This window comes from Strongylocentrotus purpuratus, unplaced genomic scaffold (genome assembly GCF_000002235.5).
Source record: "Strongylocentrotus purpuratus isolate Spur 01 unplaced genomic scaffold, Spur_5.0 spur5_scaffold_20, whole genome shotgun sequence".
Lineage (NCBI taxonomy): Eukaryota > Metazoa > Echinodermata > Echinoidea > Camarodonta > Strongylocentrotidae > Strongylocentrotus > Strongylocentrotus purpuratus.
This window is the reverse complement of record NW_022145606.1, coordinates 45,460,626-45,484,222: the sequence shown is the minus strand read 5'-3', so window position 1 is coordinate 45,484,222 and position 23,597 is coordinate 45,460,626. Positions and strand designations below refer to the sequence as shown.

Here is a 23,597-nt window from a genome sequence, read left to right as displayed (position 1 = left end):
TGGCAAACCGCAAATCTGGACAAAAGCGATCGAACAATAACGTTGAGTCGCTGAGCGCGCGACTACGTAGTGAAAGCTATATGACAATAGATGCTTAGAGCTCGCCGTTGACTTGTTTGTAAATAGGGACTTTTAGATTTGCGTGGACTTATACGTGTGACGTCCATTCAAGGCACTGCATTAAAAGGACGTCGACCGTAGCAATCCACATTGTTTTCGTGCAAATCTAAAAGTCCCTAATAACCGATAAAGGTGTACGTTAGATATAGTATTTGATCGTGAATCCTAACTTTTCCTTTTCTTTTCGTATATGTCTTTTTAACTTTATGTTTTCTATTTGTTTCCATGACGCACCGCTCCACGAAAAAGCAATAACAACAACATAATCAGGAGTAAACAGGTACTAAATACAAAAGAAAAAGAAAATGAGAATGATAATGAAGAGAATGAATGTACACATATTTGAGAACATTACAGTTAACTTTAAAAACATTACGGTAAAAAAAAAGAAAAAAAAGTGCAATGCGATGCTGGTGTATCGCATTGTGCATTGTCTGCCTTCAGAGGGTTAACAGAACATACATGTATATGCTTAAGTTTTTATCTACGTTCTGTGATTTTATGATTCTTTACTACCAACATTTTGAAGCTTACAAACTTAGTCGTAATGAAAGTCATATCTTAAAATGGGGGATTTGGAAAAAAGAGCGACGTTAGAGCAGATACAACGACAACACATTCTGGCTTTGCAATGCATATTGTCTTCTAGGAATATACAAAGTTTGTTTGTGTAGTCGCATATAGGCTACATCTTTCTATGTACGGTGTTTGTTACTTTATAACCAATGCTTCGCAAATTCCAGAACCTTGTAGTACACACCAATACGTATGTTACATGATCAACCTAAACTATACATTTTGCGCCCCCTAAGTTTCAAAACAATTTGCGGCACCTCAATAAAATATAAATTTCTGCACCCTAAGTTTCAGATCAAATTTGCGCCCCTTAGTTTCAGTTCAATTTTGCGCCCCCTCAATAACATATTAACGTCCGACCCCCCCCCCCCAAGTTTCAGATCAATGTGGCGCGGGCCCTTCAATAAAATATAAATTTTGCGCCCCCAAAGTTTCAGAACAAGTTGCGGCACCTGAATAAAATATAAATGTCTGCACCCTAAGTTTCAGATTAAATTTTGCGCCCCCTTAGTTTGAGACCAATTTTGCGCCCCCTTAATAACAAATAAACGTCCTACTCCCTTAGTTTCAGATCAATTTGGCGCCGCCTCAATAAAATATAAATTCCTGTCCCAATGATTTCAGATCAATTTTGCACCCGGCCCTCAATGAAAGATCCATTTTGCGCCCACCTTAGTTTCAGATCAATTTTGCGCCCCTCCTTAGTCTAAGATAGATGTTGCGCACCCACAGGTTAAAATAAATTTTGCGCTACCTCAATCGAATATAAAAATGCCGCCCCCTTAGTTTCAGATCAATTTTGCGACCCCCCCCCCCCCCCCCCGAAGTTTCAGATCAATCTTTCGCCGTCTCAGTAAAAGACAAATTTTGCGCCCCCGTCAATAATGTATATATTTTCCGCCACCTAAGTTTCAGATCAATTTTGAAACTCCTCAATTAATCAGCACTGTCATTTTTCTGTTTTTTTTCTTCCAAGTTTAATATTTTTCGTTATGTACTTTCAATTATTTCGCTCTATATCTAACACCATCACTTGAATACGGCGCGTAACATGTGAACGCAACGTAGCCATATGATGGAAGGCACGTTTGAAAGGGAGAGAAATAGAGAGAGAGAGGGGGGGGGGGGAGGTGTCGAAGACCAAAGGGGAACATTTGACCCATGTATTGTAATTATAATTTGGACAATTTGGAAAATGCAGAAATAAAAACAAACAAACAGATAATTTGGACATGCATGAAGTAATCAGTTGATCGAGTGAAACAAGCCCGGATGCGTGTGGCATGGAAAATTAAGGCGTGCCATTAATAGCGTGCGACCTATGCCTTGGACGTGTCGGGCAGCATGCTAAGACATTTTTGACGTCATGCTTTACTCAATATATTTACAGAACATTCATCAAACATTGAACAATAGACAAATTTAACATTATTAAACAAATCACTCCCTCCCTTTACACACATAGCCTATGCCATGCCGATACTTTGGGTAGGTCAAGTTAGGCAGCCTTAATCCGCGCCAGAACAATAGAATCTGGCAAGCCGGACAAAAGCGATCAAACTAGCGTTGAGTCACCGAGCGCGCTACTACGTATAGTAAAAAGCTACTAGTATATGACAACAGATGCTTATAACTGTTGCTGAGCTCGCCGTTGACTTGTTTGTTATTATTTATATTTATATACAGTCCCCAAATAACCGATAAAGGTGTACGTTAGATAGAGTACCCTTGCCATAGATCTTTTCATGAGATGTTAAGGACGACACAAATGGCAAGGGTTCCGCCTTGCCATTTATCCCGTTCTTAACATTTCATGAAATGATCTAAAACTACATAGTTTGGATAGTCAGAGATCATACACTCCTTCTAGAGATGAAAAGAGATCAATTCATGAGATGTTAAGGACAACACACATGGCGTTCTTAACATCTAATGAAATGATCTGCAATTACATAGTTTGGATAGACAGAGATCATACACTCCTTCTAGAGATGAAACGAGATCATTTCATGAGATGTTAAGGACGACACAAATGGCAAGGGTCCCCCCCCCCTTGCCATTTGTCCCGTTCTTAACATCTCATGAAATGATCTGCAATGACATACTTTGGATAGACAGAGATCATACACTCCTTCTAGAGATGAAAAGAGATCATTTCATGAGATGTTAAGAACGGGAGAAATGGCAAGGGGGAACCCATGCCATAGATCTTTTCATGAGATGTTAAGGACGACACAAATGGCAAGGGTTGCCCCTTGCCATTTGTCCCGTTCTTACCATCTCATGAAATGATCTGCAATTACATAGTTTGGATAGACAGAAATCAAACACTCCTTCTAGAGATGAAAAGAGATCATTTCATGAGATGTTAAGGACGACCCAAATGGCAAGGGTTCCCCTTTGCCATTTGTCCCGTTCTTACCATCTCATGAAATGATCTGCAATTACATAGTTTGGATAGACAGAAATCAAACACTCCTTCTAGAGATGAAAAGAGATCATTTCATGAGATATTAGGGACGACCCAAATGGCAAGGGTTCCCCCTTGCCATTTGTCCCGTTCTTAACATCTCATGAATGATCTGAAATGACATAGTTTGGATAGACAGAGATCATACACTCCTTCTAGAGATGAAAAGAGATCATTTCATGAGATGTTAATAATGACACAAATGGCAAGGTTCCCCCTTGCCATTTTTCCCGTTCTTAACATCTCATGAATGTGTGTACATCTTCTTTTCTGAGACAAAGCATAATTGTCCAAAGGTGCGAAGCTCTTTTTTTCTTGGGTTGATGAATAGCCGAGTAGGCATACGTTCTTTGAAACTTATTACTACCCCTCATTCACGAAACAAGTCTTTTTCTTATAGTACATATCTCTAAAACGGAATAAGAATTAAACTACAAGACCCAAGAGAACATCGTTTCGAATGTTGATGGATATAATGTGAGAAACCATATTACAAACGACTTCGTCCTCAATTTATTGTAACGTTTGGCTTTCATCTGTATGAGCATAAAGCAAGCCAATTTGTAAACGAACATTGCCTAGAAAAAGAGCAGCGGATCAAGGGGGAGAGGGTTAAACCTTTTTTTTTCAAGGGGGGGGGGGTGTAGGAATTATGATTTGAACATGCATGTGAATATGACAAAATCAATGACCGGAGGCAGTTATCTTGAAACACTGGGACAAAGCCATCAAAGGCCTATACGTGTATCTATATAAAAAAATGTAGCACTGGCCCGACTCAAGGGTGAATATAATCATGTGAGCACATGTCTTTTTTAATACCTGTTAGTGTCGTCCTATATATACATCTTTTTGTGTATAGTGCTTGGTACTTTACCGAAACCGCTTTGCCAAATTTCTTATCATATTGATGACACCAGAACCTTGTATTACACACCAATACTTTATGCGACATAATCAACTTTTTCGAAATCATTCCACACCGTTTCTTCCACAATGCAATCGCATGACCAGAACTCAACTTTATTTTTAACTGTAGCTATGTAGTCATGTTTGAGCTAATAGTGCCTATAGATAATCACCAGTTAAACAGGGAGAGGGGGTTAAGTAGGTGCGCAATATCTTCGCTTTTTTTTGGGGGGGGATACAAATTACATATAACATCCTGGGAAATTACCGTCTACTTTTTCTATGTATGTTTATTAAAATCGCCATATGATCTCTATATACAGTTTATCTTCATGTATGCTTTGATAATGCATTAACATTTCCATCATGAAAAGCGATGACGACAAATTGTTGCAAAGCCTCTGTACATTGTCTCGTTGATGATCTAAACACGTCGACCCCCCCCCCCCCCCCGCCTCCCACCGCTAATTCCCGTCGATGAATGTGTACATCTTTCTGAGACAAAGCCTCATTGATTAATAGCCGAGTAGGCATACGGCCTTTGTGAATTATAACTACCCCTAATTCCCGAAACGAGTCTTTTTCTTAGTACACATCTCTAACACGGAATAAGAATTAAATTATATATTTGTATACCCAATACAAGACCCAAGAGAACATCGTTTCTAATGTTGATGAACATTATGTGAGAAACCACATTACAAACGACTTCGTCCTAAATTTACTGTAACGTTTTCACGTTTATCTGTATGAGCATAAAGCAAGTCAATTTGTAAACGAACATTGCCTAGATAACGACAATGTTTGAGCTAATAGTGCCTAGATAATCAACGGTTAAACAAGGCCAAGGGAGAGGGGGTTGAAATAGGTGCGCAACTCTTTGCTCTTTTTTTTGGGGGGGGGGGTGGTGGGGGGGGGACTATAAACGGAATATACATGTTAATAATGCATACACATTTCCATCAGAAGCGATAACGGCAAAATGTTGCAAAGCCTCTGTACATTGTCTCGTTGATGATCTACACACTGTGACCCCCCCTCCCGCTTCCCATCGCTAATTCCAAACTATAAACAATGAATGTGTATATCTTTCTGAGACAAAGCTGTCCAAAGGTGCGAAGCTTCTTTTCCTACTGACCTGCACATAGCAGTACCTTTTGTCCCCCTACCCCACCGACTCCCTTCCCCACACACCGAACATTTATGATGTACATGTATTGAATGAATACAATAAAGAATGCAACTAAAACAAAATCTGGCCAAGTTACGTAAGAGGAACAATGGACGTGGCCGAGTGTAAAGGTATGTTGGATACGTGTATGCCTGGAAAAGACCACCCGTTTGGGCGGGGGGGGGGGGTTGTTGTTTTGCAGTTGTTGTTACTGTTTTCAAAGAATGTTAATGGATCGCATTACGACGTACTCCTAAATAACAATTGTTATCAAACAAATATCGTAGAACCAGATTTTAATCTAATTAAAGCAAATAATCATGCCAGATAAAGGAATGTACAAGAAGATGTGATGACATCTCTCTCGCTCGCTTTCTCAGTGCCATTTTCCATCTTCATTTCTGGTATTATTTTGTTTCCGTTTCGCTATTTGCTTTTATTCCGAAAGTATTCCTTTCGATCTTGAGATAAATTATTATACCCTAACCTCGATATGGAGAAGAAAAGCACGGAACGATCGAGCGCCTGATGACATCGAAACAAAAAGAATATTACTATACAATAATTATAAAAAAGTAAAACATCGAGACAAAAAATGGAAACTAAAGAGGAATCCAAAGCGATGGGCTGGAGTTGATCGGAGAGACAAATATCATAATAATTAATCAACATAATGCCCAACTTTCTCTCTCTCCTTTTTTCTTCAGTGTCGTTTTCAATCTTCATCCCTCATAGTGTTTTCTGTTCCGCGATATTTAATGAGATCGCGTTTCGACGTAGCCTTTTTTTACTCCTAAATAAGAATAGCTAATCATAATTTTAAGGTAGAACCAAATTTGACCCTATATTAAATATTCATTCAAATATAAAACAATCGTGGACAAATAAAGGAATGGAAAAAAAATGTGATTAAGTAAAATGTCACCGACGAAAAGATGACATGAAAAAAGATTGATTATCTCTCTGTATCTCTCCATCCCCCCTCTCTCTCTCTCTCTCTCTCTCTCTCTCTTTCTCGCTTTTTTCTCTCTCTGTATCTCTCTCTCTCTCTTCATCCCTGCGCTGGCTTTATCAGGGCCATTCTCCATCTCTGTTAACGTTTTCCTTTCTGCTATTTGCTTTTATTCAGAAAGTGTGTATTCAATTCGACCTTGAGATAAATCGTTATACCTTAACCTCGATATGGAGAAGAAAAACACGGAACGAGCGCCTGATGGCATCGAAACATAAAGAATATCACCGTACAATAATTATACAAAAACAAAAAAATGACATATAATGAAAATGTTGCTAAATGATGGTCATTTGACGGTAATTTAATGCCTAAAACCCCTGAAATTCTTGGGGCTCCGTCCCCTGGACCTCAAGCCAAAGAGTGTCCTGCCAGTGTCACAAAATAATAAGGTATCAAAAAATACTCACCTGACCGTAATAAAAACGCCTAAAACCCCTGACCTTCCGGCGGCTCTGTCTTCTGGACCAAACCAAAGGCCCTAAATCGGGCCCCTGAATATTTATCTGACCGTAATTAAACGCCTAAAATCCCTGAGCTTCCGGGGGCTCCGCCCCCTGAACCCCATGCCAATACGTGACCTGCCAGTGTCACAATAAGGTCCCCCCCCCCCCCAGAGAGCCAGCGAGGTCACTGTGACAGGTGGCTATCTCATTAACTCAGCTCTCATTTAACATAAGAAAAAGAGGATCATGGGGGACCAACGGGCCCCGATTGGGGAAGTTTTCTATATAGAGGGAGCAAGTAGCTACAAGTAAAACAGTGTGCCTGACGTTTCTTTAGTAATCGCTTTTTAAAAGACTCTTTGAATTTGGCCGCTTTTTAAAGACAGATAATTAAGACGTGCGCTGGCCGGACAATAATTGATATTCTATCTTTCCTTCTAAATCACGCACTTGCATTCTCGACATTGCTTCTGTTTTCTTTTTCTTTTTAATAGAGCTATAGAATTTCTAATTTAAACGAAAAAATACACTCGAAGAAAAACTGTTTATACCTTCTACCCTTTTCTATTATCGACCTATTTACTCAATATATTTACAGAAAATTCATTTAATAAAAAGCTATATGACAATATATGCTTCATTGTCTTGCTTGCCGTTGACATATTTGTTTTTATGTATGTATTCAGTCCCCAAATAACTGATATAGATGTACGTTCGATTTATATTTTCTAAATTCTTCGAAAAACAAAGTACCCCTGATTTCTAGACTGAACTCTATCTTTCAAACGCAACTCATCAGAACTTGAAAACATGACGGCGGCATATTATAATATAATATAAATATAATCTGTCTCGCCTTGACTTGACAAAGATAATATTATCTACCTCACCTCGACTTGACAAAGATAACATTTTGGCAGGCATATTTAAAAACAGTTCATTTTGGCGGGCATACGGACTTTACTTTCAACCAATCAGATGGCAGGATTAGGAAAGATTCTTAAAGTAAGGTATATAATAGGATTTATATCATTGAAGCATAACAAAAATAAACACAAAGATATGATTTGGGTATTATAAACAATAGGCGAGCCAGTAATTTAAAATAGCAAATATTATGTTGTTACCAAAATTATTTTTTTGAATATGAAAATACAAGGCATCTAATCTATTTACAGGCAGGATGCATCTACATGAAGTGAGCCCACATATATCCACGGTACGACTGGTCTCTTTATTGAAAAAGGCATATCAGAAAAGAATGACCACATATTTGTCTCTAGTGACAAGTTGTTATTGTTGTTTTGGGTTCATAATGCTGTCCAATCTGAAAAGATTATTTTCGCAAGGCTATACTGTTTTTTCGAGTTATTTATCAGTGATGATAAGATGGCGCTGTTTCTTTTGCTCTGACAAATTAGATTCTGCTTTATGAAGATATCGTTTGGCAGGATGTGGCGGTGAACCAGGCGCCGGGTGGCTGGTTCAATTAGGCCGGCGGGGGCCCAGACGACCTCATTAAGAAGAGACTCGGCTCCCATGCGAGAGGCTGGAGTTTGGCGGCATATCACTGTCCTCCCGTCGGCGGCAGCCAGGCTGACCTCATGTTTTCTAGCTTTTTCCGAGAATCGATTTCCATTCGATAGGCGGCAGCCGGCGCATGCTTTTAAATGCCATTTCCTACCGCCAGCGGTAGCCGGATGAGCTAATTTAAAAAATGCAGCCAAGACGCATAAGTGCAGTCAGCTGACGCCGGCTGGTATATTTATTTTTGACGCCTCGCCTTATGAAATGTTACCCGAGTGATTTTCGGGCGCCTCAATGCTGGAAAGAAACGCACATTTTAGAAAACTTCACTTTTTCATGGAAAAATGCTTATTTGTTCTATGCACGCAAGTCAGATTGAGCGGATGATACAACGTTTCCATATGCCAACCGTCTATCGGGCAATATTTTGCCCAGTGGTATTGGTAGACGTAAGTCAAGTACCCTACTTCACACGTGTATATAATTGTTTCGTATTTTGCCCAACAGCAGGGCAAGATTTTCCCCAACAAGTCGGCTACCGTATAGTCAGGCAGTTGAAGCGTCATATCTTTGCCCAAATTTTTGTCAAAATACGAAACAATTATGCACGTGTGAAGTAGGGTACTTACGTCTACCAATACCACTGGGCAAATTATTGCCCAATAGATGGTTGGGTTGACTATTGTCACAACGTTGGGCAAAGTGTTGTAAAAAATATTGCCCAAACTTTTCACAGTGTATAGAGCATTATTTACGAAAGAGACAGCCGGTAGAGGTCGGGTATTTATTAGTAATCCTGGACCCTGTTGCATACAAATTAGCATTGATTGAAACTTTGCCATAGATGAGGTCATAGGTCATAGATAAGATTTTATTTGACTCTATCGCCCCCCCTCCAGGGGTATAAGAGCACAACATATTAAAACACAATACAGAAAGATATATAAAACAAAGTAAGATATGATGATAAAATACATAGACATGATATATACATTTTTATATTTCTAAAACACAATAAACATGGGCTAAAGACTAAGTATACACTATACAGTTTAAAGTTATAAGTCTAAAATATCACGTGGTTTGGTTTGCCATTAATGGTAACTTCCATGGAAACATTGATTTGATTGGCTGTTGACGATGATATGTTGACATGGTAGTTAATATCGATGGTAAAGTTACCATCAGTGGAAAGTTTTAAGTTCTATTACTTTCATTTAGATACATAAAAGATCATGATACTAAACCAACCTTTCAGCAGAAGTAAAGGTATTTTATCAGTTAGCTTTGTCTTTATGTCAATATCCTTCTGAAGATGTGTTTACTGCATGGTCTTTATCAATAAAAGACTAACTGGGGTCTAAAAATAAACAATAGGTAATAAAACCGATCTACTCCTCTTTCCTAACCAGCATAATTAATTAAGTCACATTATAGGTCGAGGACTGGGAACGGTGCACTAACAATTTGAGAATTATTTCGTTCTTTTTATGGTAATGTGGAAGAATATCAAAGGAAAAGTATTTCTTGATCTTCAAAGGCCGTTATAATCATTTGAATATGACAAGTATTATTATTTTTTTTTAATTTACTTTTTTTTTTATTTAAAAAAAAAATGGTTATTGGGTACTCAAGGATAACATAAGAGCCAACTGGCTATTTACAACCATGTACAGGAATGTGAAATTACAAAAACATCATGAAGACCACTACAAATCAAATACAAATTTCGCCTAGCTGCAATGACATATTCAGATTTAGACTTAATTCTTATTGAAGATATAAGCCCATGAAAATTTGGTTTCTCTTTCTTAAATTTGCAGCATTATATGTAAAATGTGGTAAACAATAGGAAGAAATTTATGCATATTGAATTCTGATAGTCCTTGGGACAACTATTATATATGACAAGTATAACAGCTAAAGGTTGTGGAGCACCCCTTCCAATTCATGCCACATGTTTGTGTAGTCTCTTATTCACATACTGTGTGGGCACAGTCTATTTGATTTCTACCAAGACTTGTTCGATTTCTTATCATTTTGATGATTACAAAACCTCACAGTATACACCAACACGAATGTGCTACATAATCGACCGTTTTTAATTGCTTCCACGCAGTTTCTTTTGCAATGAAATCACAGAAAGCCAGGGCCCCATTTCACAAAACCTGCCATCAGTGACAAATGACAGTTTTTGTTATAAGCTACTGAAATCCCTGCTTCTGATTGGCTATCAGCAGATTTGTCATTAAAAAGAAAGCTTTGTGAAACGCGTCATTGAACTCAGAACTATACTTTAAGCTTTAATATTATCGAGATCGTAGATCATAAACAAGTTTAAAGAGAAGGTCGAGTTCTGAGAAGAGATGAAAAATAATTTGTGAGCATTATCATTGTTATTATGCAAGTGTGGAAGAACATCAAATTAAAATGTTCCTTGAAAATAATGGCTCTTCAAATGCCTTAATATTCTAAATATAGCATGTAACAGCATAACAATCGGGACGGATTTTACGCCACATGTTTGTGTAGTCCCATATATATCTTTCTGTGTACAGTGCTTGTAACTTTACCAAGCCTTGGCCAAACTTCTTTTCATTTTTAGGATTTCAGAACCTCGCAGTACACACCAATACTTGTATGCTAGATAATCAACCTTTACTAATCTATTCTACACTGTTTCTTTCAGAATACAATCGCATGACTAGAACTCAACTTCATCTTTAATAGTGGTTAGCACGAGCTACGCACTATACAGTTGCGTAACGTAAATACGATCCTCAAATTCCTTGCAATAAGCATTATTATTGATAAAATTAAAGAAACAATTGAAGGGGACGGTGTGTCGTATCAAAACGCAATATCAATCAAGTTCAATAAAGTCTTTTTCCCTTTTTTATAATCAAAATCTTAATTTAAGAATCTTTTTGAACGAAAGAGACATTTTGATAGGTCATGACATAGAGAAAAGAGAAATGAATCTTGTCAATAGTATTATAAAACTTTGCTCGGTTCATTATCTATATTACCTATATTAGAGAATGTTTCGGAAGTGAAAAGCATAGGTGCATGCTGTGTATTTGATAAAAGAATGATATGATATGCAATCAAAAGAAATTCGATACAAACGAATTAATACAATATTTCAATATTTTAGTGAGTGATTATGTCTCATTAGTTTCATGTTTTGTACTATTATGGTATGTTACAATTGCATGAATTCTGTGTATAAATATTGTTGTACATAGCTGTTATTTTATGATATGAGCAAGTAAAGTCCCTCGAAAGAGGATCAAAAGAAGGAAAAATAATCAAAATGAACACATCATGAAAGTAAGGAGGCTAAGCTCACTAGCTAAGAGCACGCGGCTTTAGATGGGGTCGCCACAAAAAACAGAAATACTTCTTAATTACAGAATCAACATAAACAATAGCTATAACAAAACATATAGTGTGTGCGAGATAGAGAAAGAAAGAAAGAGTGAGAATGGGGGCGGGTCAAACTAACAATACTTAAAAGGGGGTTAAACATCTTTAGTCGCTACGAATTACTTTGTACTAACGTTATTTCTTTTTGTAAAGCATGAAGGACATCACATGTTGTACATAGACTGAATGATAACGCCAATCAAAACGCCACTCGAAAATCTTACTTTTCGATAATCTTAATTTCAGAGTTCTAAATCTTAAAAACACATCTACAAAAGTAAGATACATCAAATAAAATGTATGGAACAAACTATATTTGAGTTTCACAATGGTTAGTTGACAAGGGAAACATAAAGGTTATCAAAGTTGAGTAAAACAAGGAAATAGAAAATGTATTACGAGTCAATTATGGATATAATACAAAAGTGGTGGAATAAAAACAAGAAAATCAAAAAGTCAAAAGACTGATCGTTGCGCTTAAAGACCGTCAATACTACTGGGCCAGAAGGGATTAGACCACACAGCAAGGTCACTGACAGGTGGCTATCTCATTAACTCATCTCTCAACTAACATAAGGAAAAGAGGGTCATGGGGGACCAACAGGCACCGATTGGGGAAGTTTTCTATATAGAGGGAGCAAGTAACTATACAAGTAGGACAGTGGGGCTTTAAAACATCTGACAAGACATTTGTCAAATACATAGTTAATATATACATATACCTATCTATCTGACATATTTATATAAGCCTACATGAAGCTGTACATTTTGCAGTTTCGTGAACGCAATACCTATTTATTCGATATATCATCTTATTTATATCCGACAGTCATGAAATATGAACATAGCTAGAATGATATATCAAACTAAAAAACATAATATCAAAGTTTCAAATTAAAATCAAGAATGTAACTTACCATGTGCCATACATGCCGCCAATAATAACACAAGGGTCGCTTGTTGTACTTTCCCCATTATCTTGCAGCAGATGGTGTATGTGTGTAAAAGAACCCGTTTAATGGGCGGACAATTTTCTCTCTTTTCAGAGGGAAAATAAGAACCCGTCAAATAGAAAGAAGAAAAAAAAGTCAAGAGAGAAGTGCATGCAGGGACTTCGCACCGAAACGTTCAGCCTTCCCTGTGTTTGACCGCGAACATTTCGGAGCGCTGATTAATTTTACGCAAGCCACTACGTAATGGTTAAAGATAAAGTTGATCATTTGTCACGTGATTTGACCGTGGTATACGATTGGCACGGACACTGTACCGGAGACTCTCGTATGAGATGTCCCCGGTCCGATTCTTGTTTGGTGCTAATTTCCTCTTTGGACAAGGTGTTCGTTTCACTCACTTTTGCCCCTCTTCACCCGGGTGTATACGAAGGGTACCTAGCTATACTGGGGTAATAATAAATGCCCCCGGTGTAATATTTGCTCAAGTATTAGTGCTACTGAGGCGTCCTGGCAAGATCATACATGTAACTACTATTATTATAGAAACAGTCGTGAAGTTATGAAAAAGTTCATTTATGAATACGGGCATTATGTAGTATGAGAATTAACGCATACTATGAGGTTTGGGCATTTAATAAACAATGATATGAAATCGACCCAGTGTTGATAAAGTCACATGTACTGTACAAAGAAATATAAATATGGGACTTTACACGTTTGGTATGAAAGCTAGGTCCAAACTTTTGAGCTATTTCTCATATTTGGAGATCTTTTGTTTATATTCTTGCGAACAACGAAAACAAAGCTCACATCATTATTCTCCACCTCCGCTAAAGCTCAACCGTCTCTTTAAAGTTTTTGAATAACCACAAAATGGAGTTTAATTTAAATGTATAATCTTATCTTCGGTGTGAGCTGTTCTCGGACGGTGATTTAAACAAAGCAGTGGCCATTTCATATTGGATTCTTAATCCTGTTATACGGTATATTACGACTGGCGGGTCCAGGTTCTTTGGGAGGGGGGGGGGGGGGGGGGGGGGGGGGGGGGGGGGGGGGGGGTGGGGGGGGGGGGGGGGGGGAGGGTTAGCGCACAAGCCCGAAAATTCGTTGACAAGAAACACACAAAAGGGGATCATCAGCCATGTTCTTCCCCCTCCCCTCTTGTTGAGGGTGGGTTGGGGGTGGGGGATGCCTGTGTCGATTCGTATCACAAGTTTTACAATCTGCAGGATAGGGAACACATTATAATTACTCACATGTTAGGGTGTAATTATTCTCTAACACATTGTGGAATCATGATGCAGGCCTAGGGCATAGCATGTGTAACCTGCAAAATGAGTTGCAAAATGGAAAATTTAGTGGACCATCAATAATTGCCCCCCCCCCCCCCCACGCGCCTTCAACGTCCCCATCATCCGGTGTTGTTGCTCTTTCCCAATGCAGAAATCAACTTTACCTATAATAACACACTAGTGACAGAGAGAAATGGTTGTGTCAGCAAAGGATTTCATAATAATTATCCTCATTTTTGTTTAAAGGTTCTCAATTTCATGGTATAGTAATTGGAGCAAACTCACTTATCACGTTATAGATAAAGGTTAAGAACTGCCTAAAACAATACTTTTTTTTAATCATAATTGTAGACTCCGAATAAAATTAGAACATTATAGCTCAATATAACTTTACAAAAAAACATTGTGGCTTTATCGAGGGGTCTGAACGGACTAGCTATTTTGAGTACACAGTCCTGATTCTTGTCGTAATTTGAAGATTACGATTATATTTGCAAAGTGCGAAGACAAATGATGATGGTTCCCTAATTGTATTGACTGAGATAAAATTCCTCGCTAAATCAAACACAGTTAACGCCCTAAATTACATAAAACGGTGAAAAGCAGGATCCAGTATATAAGCATCTAGCATTATTTGATTTAAAGCGCCACTGTCCTATTTGTAGCTACTTGCGCTCCCTATATATAGAAAACTTCCCCAATCGGTGCTTGTTGGTCCCCCATGATCCTCTTTTTCTTATTTCTTATGTTAGTTGAGAGCCGAGTTGATGAGATAGCCACCTGTCAGTGGCCTTGCTGTGTGGTCTAATCCCTTCTGGCCCAGTAGTATTGACGGTCTTTAAAGGAATCCGGTAACTTTGTCTCCGATTCTGAAACAAAATCCCGGATTTATCTCATGCTGCAATGATAATTAAAAACCTTTAGGTCAATCAGGAACCCCATGACTTTTACAAGCCGATCGCCTGTCTGATTATCAAGATATTTATGATTGGAAATCGCAAAACCAAATTTTGCGTTTTTCCTTACGGTTTTCATAACACTACAGTCTACTGGGGAAAACGAGTATGGTAAAACCGGCCAGTCGAAGATTCTTATTTTTTGAGGCACTTCTTGATCATTTTGAAGCGCGATTTGTTACCCCATAATCACAGACATTGATAACACCTAGGGCCGTGCATCTCAGATGTAACATTGTTAAACGATGCCTTTAATACACTATCTAGATATAGACACGATGGTGGCATAAAAGTTTCTGCAGTCGATTTTTCCCTATTCTTGGATCATTGATGACTATTTTGTTTAAACATGAAAAATGTCCCATGTTTGTATTCTGTTACTCAAGATATGATTTGCAAAGACAGCTTTTAGTCTTAAAGATACGTATGATCGTGATTAATATGAATGCGGTATTTCACCAAGGAAGATTCGAAAATCGCCCAGTGCACCTATTCAATCACGTTCTGCACATATTTTTTAAACAACTCTTTTCCCAAAAATATATCAATACTCTGGTTTTTCCTTGGTGCGCATATTCCTTGTCTTTCTCTTTCCCAGCAATCATAAATCTCCGATCTTTTAAGCTGTTTGTATTTCAATCCTAGCTACCTTCCTATAATCATGTGCGTCTTTCCCTGCTTAAAAAAAAGTCAATAAAACTCTTTAATATGATAAAGGACTAGTTTAATGTACAATGAATACCAAGTCCAACACAGAAAGTATTTTTGGCTTTGCAATACAGCACCTTTTAAACCCCCACTGTACTACTTATAGCTACTTGCGCCCTCTATAGCAAACAATGCCTAATTAGTGACCATGATCCTCTTTATCTTATGTTAACTGAGAGCTGATTTGATGAGATAATCACCTCTCCCTTCCTACTCATGTGTGGGTGTCTCTCTCTCTCCCTCCGCCCGTCCGTCCCTCTCCCTCCCCACTCATGTGTGGGTGTTTCTCTCCCTCCTTCCCCCTCCCCACTCATGTGTACGTGTCTCTCTCCCTCCTTCTCCCTTCCTACTCATGTGTAGGTGTCTCTATCCCTAGTTCTCCCTTCCTACTCATGTGTGGGTGTCTCTCTCCCTCCTTCTCCCTTCTTACTCATGAGTGGGTGTCTCTCTCCCTCCTTCTCCCTTCCTACTCATCTGTGGGTGTCCCTCTCCCTCTTTCTCCTTTCCTACCCATGTGTGGGTGTCTCTCTCCCTCTTTCTCCCTTCCTACCCATGTGTGGGTGTCTCTCTCCCTCTTTCTCCTTTCCTACCCATGTGTGGGTGTCTCTCTCCCTCTTTCTCTCTTCCTACCCATGTGTGGGTGTCTCTCTCCCTCTTTCTCCTTTCCTACCCATGTGTGGGTGTCTCTCTCCCTCTTTCTCCCTTCCTACCCATGTGTGGGTGTCTCTCTCCCTCTTTCTCCTTTCCTACCCATGTGTGGGTGTCTCTCTCCCTCTTTCTCCCTTCCTACCCATGTGTGGGTGTCTCTCTCCCTCCTTCTCCCTTCCTACTGATGTGTGGGTGTCTCTCTCCCTCCTTCTCCCTTCCTACTCATGTGTGGGTGTCTCTCTCCCTCCTTCTCCCTTCCTACCCATGTGCGGTGTCTCTCTCCCTCCTTCTCCCTTCCTACTCATGTGTGGGTGTCTCTCTCCATCTTTATTCCTTCCTACTCATGTGTGTGTGTCTCTCTCCCTCATTCTCCCTTCCTACCCATGTGTGGGTGTCTCTCTCCCTCCTTCTCCCTTCCTACCCATGTGTGGTGTCTCTCTCCCTCCTTCTCCCTTCCTACCCATGTGTGGTGTCTCTCTCCCTCCTTCTCCCTTCCTACTCATGTGTGGGTGTCTCTCTCCATCTTTATTCCTTCCTACTCATGTGTGTGTGTCTCTCTCCCTCATTCTCCCTTCCTACCCATGTGTGGGTGTCTCTCTCCCTCTTTCTCCCTTCCTACTCATGTGTGGGTGTCTCTCTCCCTCCTTCTCACTTTCTACTCATGTGTGGGTGTCTCTCTCCCTCTTTCTCCTTTCCTACCCATGTGTGGGTGTCTCTCTCCCCCCTTCTCCCTTCCTACGCATGTGTACGTGTCTCTCTCCCTCCTTCTCCCTTCCTACTCATATGTGTGCGTCTCTCTCTCTCCCTCCTTCTCCCTACTAATGTGTGGGTGTCTCTCTCCCTCTTTCTCCCTTCCTACTCATGAGTGGGTGTCTCTCTCCCTCATTCTCCCTTCCTACCCATGTGTGCGTGTCTCTCTCCCTTCCTACCCATGTGTGGGTGTCTCTCTCCCTCTTTCTCCTTTCCTACCCATGTGTGAGTGTCTCTCTCCCTCTTTCTCCTTTCCTATCCATGTGTGGGTGTCTCTCCCTCTTTCTCCCTTCCTACCCATGTGTGGGTGTCTCTCTCCCTCTCTCTCCCTTCCTACCCATGTGTGGGTTTCTCTCTCCCTTCCTACCCATGTGTGGGTGTCTCTCTCCCTCTTTCTCCTTTCCTACCCATGTGTGGGTGTCTCTCTCCCTCTTTCTCCTTTCCTACCCATGTGTGGGTGTCTCTCTCCCTCTTTCTCCTATCCTACCCATGTGTGGGTGTCTCTCTCCCTCTTTCTCCTTTCCTATCCATGTGTGGGTGTCTCTCCCTCTTTCTCCCTTCCTACCCATGTGTGGGTGTCTCTCTCCCTCTCTCTCCCTTCCTACCCATGTGTTGGTTTCTCTCTCTCTTCCTACCCATGTGTGGGTGTCTCTCTCCCTCTTTCTCCTTTCCTACCCATGTGTGGGTGTCTCTCTCCCTCGTTCTCCCTTCCTACCCATGTGTGGGTGTCTCTCTCCCTTCCTACCCATGTGTGGGTGTCTCTCTCCCTCCTTCTCCCTTCCTACCCATGTGTGGGTGTCTCTCTCCCTCTCTCTCCCTTCCTACCCATGTGTGGGTTTCTCTCTCCCTTCCCACCCATGTGTGGGTGTCTCTCTCCCTCTTTCTCCTTTCCTACCCATGTGTGGGTGTCTCTCTCCCTCTTTCTCCTTTCCTACCCATGTGTGGGTGTCTCTCTCCCTCTTTCTCCTTTCCTACCCATGTGTGGGTGTCTCTCTCCCTCTTTCTCCTTTCCTACCCATGTGTGGGTGTCTCTCTCCCTCTTTCTCCCTTCCTACCCATGTGTGGGTGTCTCTCTCCCTCTTTCTCCCTTCCTACTCATGTGTGGGTGTCTCTCTCCCTCTTTCTCCCTTCCTACCCATGTGTGGGTGTCTCTCTCCCTCTTTCTCCTTTCCTACCCATGTGTGGGTGTCTCTCTCCCTCTTTCTCCCTTCCTACCCATGTGTGGGTGTCTCTCTCCCTCTTTCTCCCTTCCTACCCATGTGTGGGTGTCTCTCTCCCTCGTTCTCCCTTCCTACCCATGTGTGGGTGTCTCTCTCCCTCGTCTCCCTCCCCGCTCATGTGTGGGTGTCTCTCTCCCTCCTTCTCCCTTCCTACCCATGTGTGGGTGTCTCTCTCCCTCTTTCTCCCTTCCTACCCATGTGTGGGTGTCTCTCTCCCTCGTTCTCCCTTCCTACCCATGTGTGGGTGTCTCTCTCCCTCTCCCTCCCCGCTCATGTGTGCGTGTCTCTCTCCCTCCTTCTCCCTTCCTACTCATGTGTGCGTGTGTCTCTCTCCCTCCTTCTCCCTTCCTACTCATGTGTGGGTGTCTCTCTCCCTCCTTACTCATGTGTGCGTGTCTCTCTCCCTCGTCTCCCTCCCTCTCCCTCCCCGCTCATGTGTGCGTGTCTCTCTCCCTCTTTCTCCCTTCCTACTCATGTGTGGGTGTCTCTCTCTCTCTTTCTCCCTTCCTACTCATGTGTTGGTGTCTCTCTCCTTCCTTCTCCCTTCCTACTCATGTGTGGGTGTCTCTCTCCCTCTTTCTCCTTTCCTACCCATGTGTGGGTGTCTCTCCCCCCCCCCTTCTCCCTTCCTACGCATGTGTACGTGTCTCTCTCCCTCCTTCTCCCTTCCTACTCATATGTGTGCGTCTCTCTCTCTCCCTCCTTCTCCCTACTAATGTGTGGGTGTCTCTCTCCCTCTTTCTCCCTTCCTACTCATGAGTGGGTGTCTCTCTCCCTCATTCTCCCTTCCTACCCATGTGTGCGTGTCTCTCTCCCTTCCTACCCATGTGTGGGTGTCTCTCTCCCTCTTTCTCCTTTCCTACCCATGTGTGGGTGTCTCTCTCCCTCTTTCTCCTTTCCTATCCATGTGTGGGTGTCTCTCCCTCTTTCTCCCTTCCTACCCATGTGTGGGTGCCTCTCTCCCTCTCTCTCCCTTCCTACCCATGTGTGGGTTTCTCTCTCCCTTCCTACCCATGTGTGGGTGTCTCTCTCCCTCTTTCTCCTTTCCTACCCATGTGTGGGTGTCTCTCTCCCTCTTTCTCCTTTCCTACCCATGTGTGGGTGTCTCTCTCCCTCTTTCTCCTATCCTAACCATGTGTGGGTGTCTCTCTCCCTCTTTCTCCTTTCCTATCCATGTGTGGGTGTCTCTCCCTCTTTCTCCCTTCCTACCCATGTGTGGGTGTCTCTCTCCCTCTCTCTCCCTTCCTACCCATGTGTGGGTTTCTCTCTCCCTTCCTACCCATGTGTGGGTGTCTCTCTCCCTCTTTCTCCTTTCCTACCCATGTGTGGGTGTCTCTCTCCCTCTTTCTCCTTTCCTACCCATGTGTGGGTGTCTCTCTCCCTCTTTCTCCCTTCCTACCCATGTGTGGGTGTCTCTCTCCCTCTTTCTCCTTTCCTACCCATGTGTGGGTGTCTCTCTCCCTCTTTCTCCCTTTCTACCCATGTGTGGGTGTCTCTCTCCCTCTTTCTCCCTTCCTACTCATGTGTGGGTGTCTCTCTCCCTCTTTCTCCCTTCCTACCCATGTGTGGGTGTCTCTCTCCCTCTTTCTCCTTTCCTACCCATGTGTGGGTGTCTCTCTCCCTCTTTCTCCCTTCCTACCCATGTGTGGGTGTCTCTCTCCCTCTTTCTCCCTTCCTACCCATGTGTGGGTGTCTCTCTCCCTCGTTCTCCCTTCCTACCCATGTGTGGGTGTCTCTCTCCCTCGTCTCCCTCCCCGCTCATGTGTGGGTGTCTCTCTCCCTCCTTCTCCCTTCCTACCCATGTGTGGGTGTCTCTCTCCCTCTTTCTCCCTTCCTACCCATGTGTGGGTGTCTCTCTCCCTCGTTCTCCCTTCCTACCCATGTGTGGGTGTCTCTCTCCCTCTCCCTCCCCGCTCATGTGTGCGTGTCTCTCTCCCTCCTTCTCCCTTCCTACTCATGTGTGCGTGTCTCTCTCTCCCTCCTTCTCCCTTCCTACCCATGTGTGCGTGTCTCTCTCCCTTCCTACCCATGTGTGGGTGTCTCTCTCCCTCTTTCTCCTTTCCTACCCATGTGTGGGTGTCTCTCTCCCTCTTTCTCCCTTCCTACCCATGTGTGGGTGTCTCTCTCCCTCTTTCTCCTTTCCTATCCATGTGTGGGTGTCTCTCCCTCTTTCTCACTTCCTACCCATGTGTGGGTGTCTCTCTCCCTCTCTCTCCCTTCCTACCCATGTGTGGGTTTCTCTCTCCCTCTTTCTCCCTTCCTACCCATGTGTGGGTGTCTCTCTCCCTCTTTCTCCCTTCCTACCCATGTGTGCGTGTCTCTCTCCCTCTTTCTCCTTTCCTACCCATGTGTGGGTGTCTCTCTCCCTCTTTCTCCTTTCCTACCCATGTGTGGGTGTCTCTCTCCCTCTTTCTCCTTTCCTACCCATGTGTGGGTGTCTCTCTCCCTCTTTCTCCTTTCCTACCCATGTGTGGGTGTCTCTCTCCCTCTTTCTCCTTTCCTACCCATGTGTGGGTGTCTCTCTCCCTCTTTCTCCTTTCCTATCCATGTGTGGGTGTCTCTCCCTCTTTCTCCCTTCCTACCCATGTGTGGGTGTCTCTCTCCCTCTCTCTCCCTTCCTACCCATGTGTGGGTTTCTCTCTCCCTTCCCACCCATGTGTGGGTGTCTCTCTCCCTCTTTCTCCTTTCCTACCCATGTGTGGGTGTCTCTCTCCCTCTTTCTCCTTTCCTACCCATGTGTGGGTGTCTCTCTCCCTCTTTCTCCCTTCCTACCCATGTGTGGGTGCCTCTCTCCCTCTCTCTCCCTTCCTACCCATGTGTGGGTGTCTCTCTCCCTCTTTCTCCCTTCCCACCCATGTGTGGGTGTCTCTCTCCCTCTTTCTCCCTTCCTACCCATGTGTGCGTGTCTCTCTCCCTCTTTCTCCTTTCCTATCCATGTGTGGGTGTCTCTCTCCCTCTTTCTCCCTTCCTACCCATGTGTGGGTTTCTCTCTCCCTTCCCACCCATGTGTGGGTGTCTCTCTCCCTCTTTCTCCCTTCCTACCCATGTGTGCGTGTCTCTCTCCCTCTTTCTCCTTTCCTATCCATGTGTGGGTGTCTCTCTCCCTCTTTCTCCCTTCCTACCCATGTGTGGGTGTCTCTCTCCCTCTCTCTCCCTTCCTACCCATGTGTGGGTTTCTCTCTCCCTTCCCACCCATGTGTGGGTGTCTCTCTCCCTCTTTCTCCCTTCCTACCCATGTGTGGGTGTCTCTCTCCCTCTTTCTCCTTTCCTACCCATGTGTGGGTGTCTCTCTCCCTCTTTCTCCTTTCCTACCCATGTGTGGGTGTCTCTCTCCCTCTTTCTCCTTTCCTATCCATGTGTGGGTGTCTCTCCCTCTTTCTCCCTTCCTACCCATGTGTGGGTGTCTCTCTCCCTCTCTCTCCCTTCCTACCCATGTGTGGGTGTCTCTCTCCCTCTTTCTCCTTTCCTACCCATGTGTGGGTGTCTCTTTCCCTCTTTCTCCTTTCCTACCCATGTGTGGGTGTCTCTCTCCCTCTTTCTCCCTTCCTACCCATGTGTGGGTGTCTCTCTCCCTCTTTCTCCCTTCCTACTCATGTGTGGGTGTCTCTCTCCCTCTTTCTCCCTTCCTACCCATGTGTGGGTGTCTCTCTCCCTCTTTCTCCTTTCCTACCCATGTGTGGGTGTCTCTCTCCCTCTTTCTCCCTTCCTACCCATGTGTGGGTGTCTCTCTCCCTCTTTCTCCCTTCCTACCCATGTGTGGGTGTCTCTCTCCCTCGTTCTCCCTTCCTACCCATGTGTGGGTGTCTCTCTCCCTCGTCTCCCTCCCCGCTCATGTGTGGGTGTCTCTCTCCCTCCTTCTCCCTTCCTACCCATGTGTGGGTGTCTCTCTCCCTCTTTCTCCCTTCCTACCCATGTGTGGGTGTCTCTCTCCCTCGTTCTCCCTTCCTACCCATGTGTGGGTGTCTCTCTCCCTCTCCCTCCCCGCTCATGTGTGCGTGTCTCTCTCCCTCCTTCTCCCTTCCTACTCATGTGTGCGTGTGTCTCTCTCCCTCCTTCTCCCTTCCTACTCATGTGTGGGTGTCTCTCTCCCTCCTTACTCATGTGTGCGTGTCTCTCTCCCTCGTCTCCCTCCCTCTCCCTCCCCGCTCATGTGTGCGTGTCTCTCTCCCTCTTTCTCCCTTCCTACTCATGTGTGGGTGTCTCTCTCTCTCTTTCTCCCTTCCTACTCATGTGTTGGTGTCTCTCTCCTTCCTTCTCCCTTCCTACTCATGAGTGTGTGATTCTCTCCTTCCTTCTCCCTTCCTACTCATGTGTGCGTGTCTCTCTCCCTCCTTCCCTCTCCTGCTCCCTTCATACTCATGTGTGCGTGTCTCTCCCTCCTTCTACTATGTCGCTTTTACTTTTTTCATTTTTGCGAACATATTATTATAACTATTCGAACCTTCTTTTTTCCAATGACATTGTCAATACCAGCAAATATACGAAAAAACTTGATGTTCATCAAATTTAATAAAAGTTGTCTACAAAAACATCACATAAAACTTTGTTATAACAAACATTATTTCTGTCCATTAGTACAACATTTCAATAACCCACACCCAACATTCAAACAACAATTCAAACTTGAAATATACCGATTACATTTCTTTTACATCATTTTTCTCTGCGGTATTTCAATTTCAAGTGGACAGCTTTTTTTTTTCAAGGAAAATTTAAAAAAAAAACTTGTTCGACGATTAGTAAGAGAAACATTAATTACAATATTTGTTCAACAATACTGAATACATGCATTATAAATTATATTCATATTTACAAGACAAAAACTCTAGATATTAGAAAAAAAAATAAAATCATATGATTATAACTATGTGAATTAAAAAGAAATTTCATGAAATTTCCCAAAACCTATAATCTTGCTTCTTAAAAGTTGGTCTGGACCATTTTACTAATTTCAACAATGAAATGGAACCTTTAACAACTAAAAATCTAAATGAAAATGCATGAAGAGGCATGTAATTGTAATGTAATTGCAATGTAAGACCTTGGATGTTTTCTAGACTGCTTTAAAGACTGTGCTTTAAAGACTGTCAAAACTACAGGGCCAGAAGGGATTAGACCACCCAGCCAGGTCACTGATAGGTGGCTATCTCATCAACTCGGCTCTCAACTAACATAAGAAATAAGAAAAAGAGGATCATGGAGCACCAACAGGCACCGATTGGGGAAGTTTTCTATATAGAGGGAGCAAGTAGCTACAAGTAGGACAATGGGGCTTTCAGTTATCCTTGTTAACACTTGGTCCTGTTTGTTGAAGGGACCACCTCAAATTATTCTAAATAATAATGATCCTTTTCATATAGTTTGCACTGTTTTAGGCAGGTCATAGCTGGGGAGTAAACAGTTACCTCAC

The 23,597-nt window shown here is 42.5% G+C and overlaps 1 protein-coding gene across 1 annotated transcript in view; it reads right to left on the bottom strand.

Annotated features, from left to right (window-relative positions):
- Window positions 1–12,815, bottom strand: part of LOC754003 — a 58,108-nt gene extending 45,293 nt beyond the window's left edge. The window contains exon 1 of the mRNA XM_030993474.1: window positions 12,578–12,815. Within this exon, the coding sequence (XP_030849334.1) occupies window positions 12,578–12,635 (58 nt within the window). The 5' untranslated portion in view covers window positions 12,636–12,815. The remainder of the gene's footprint in view (window positions 1–12,577) is intronic.
- Window positions 12,816–23,597: the final 10,782 nt, after the last annotated feature.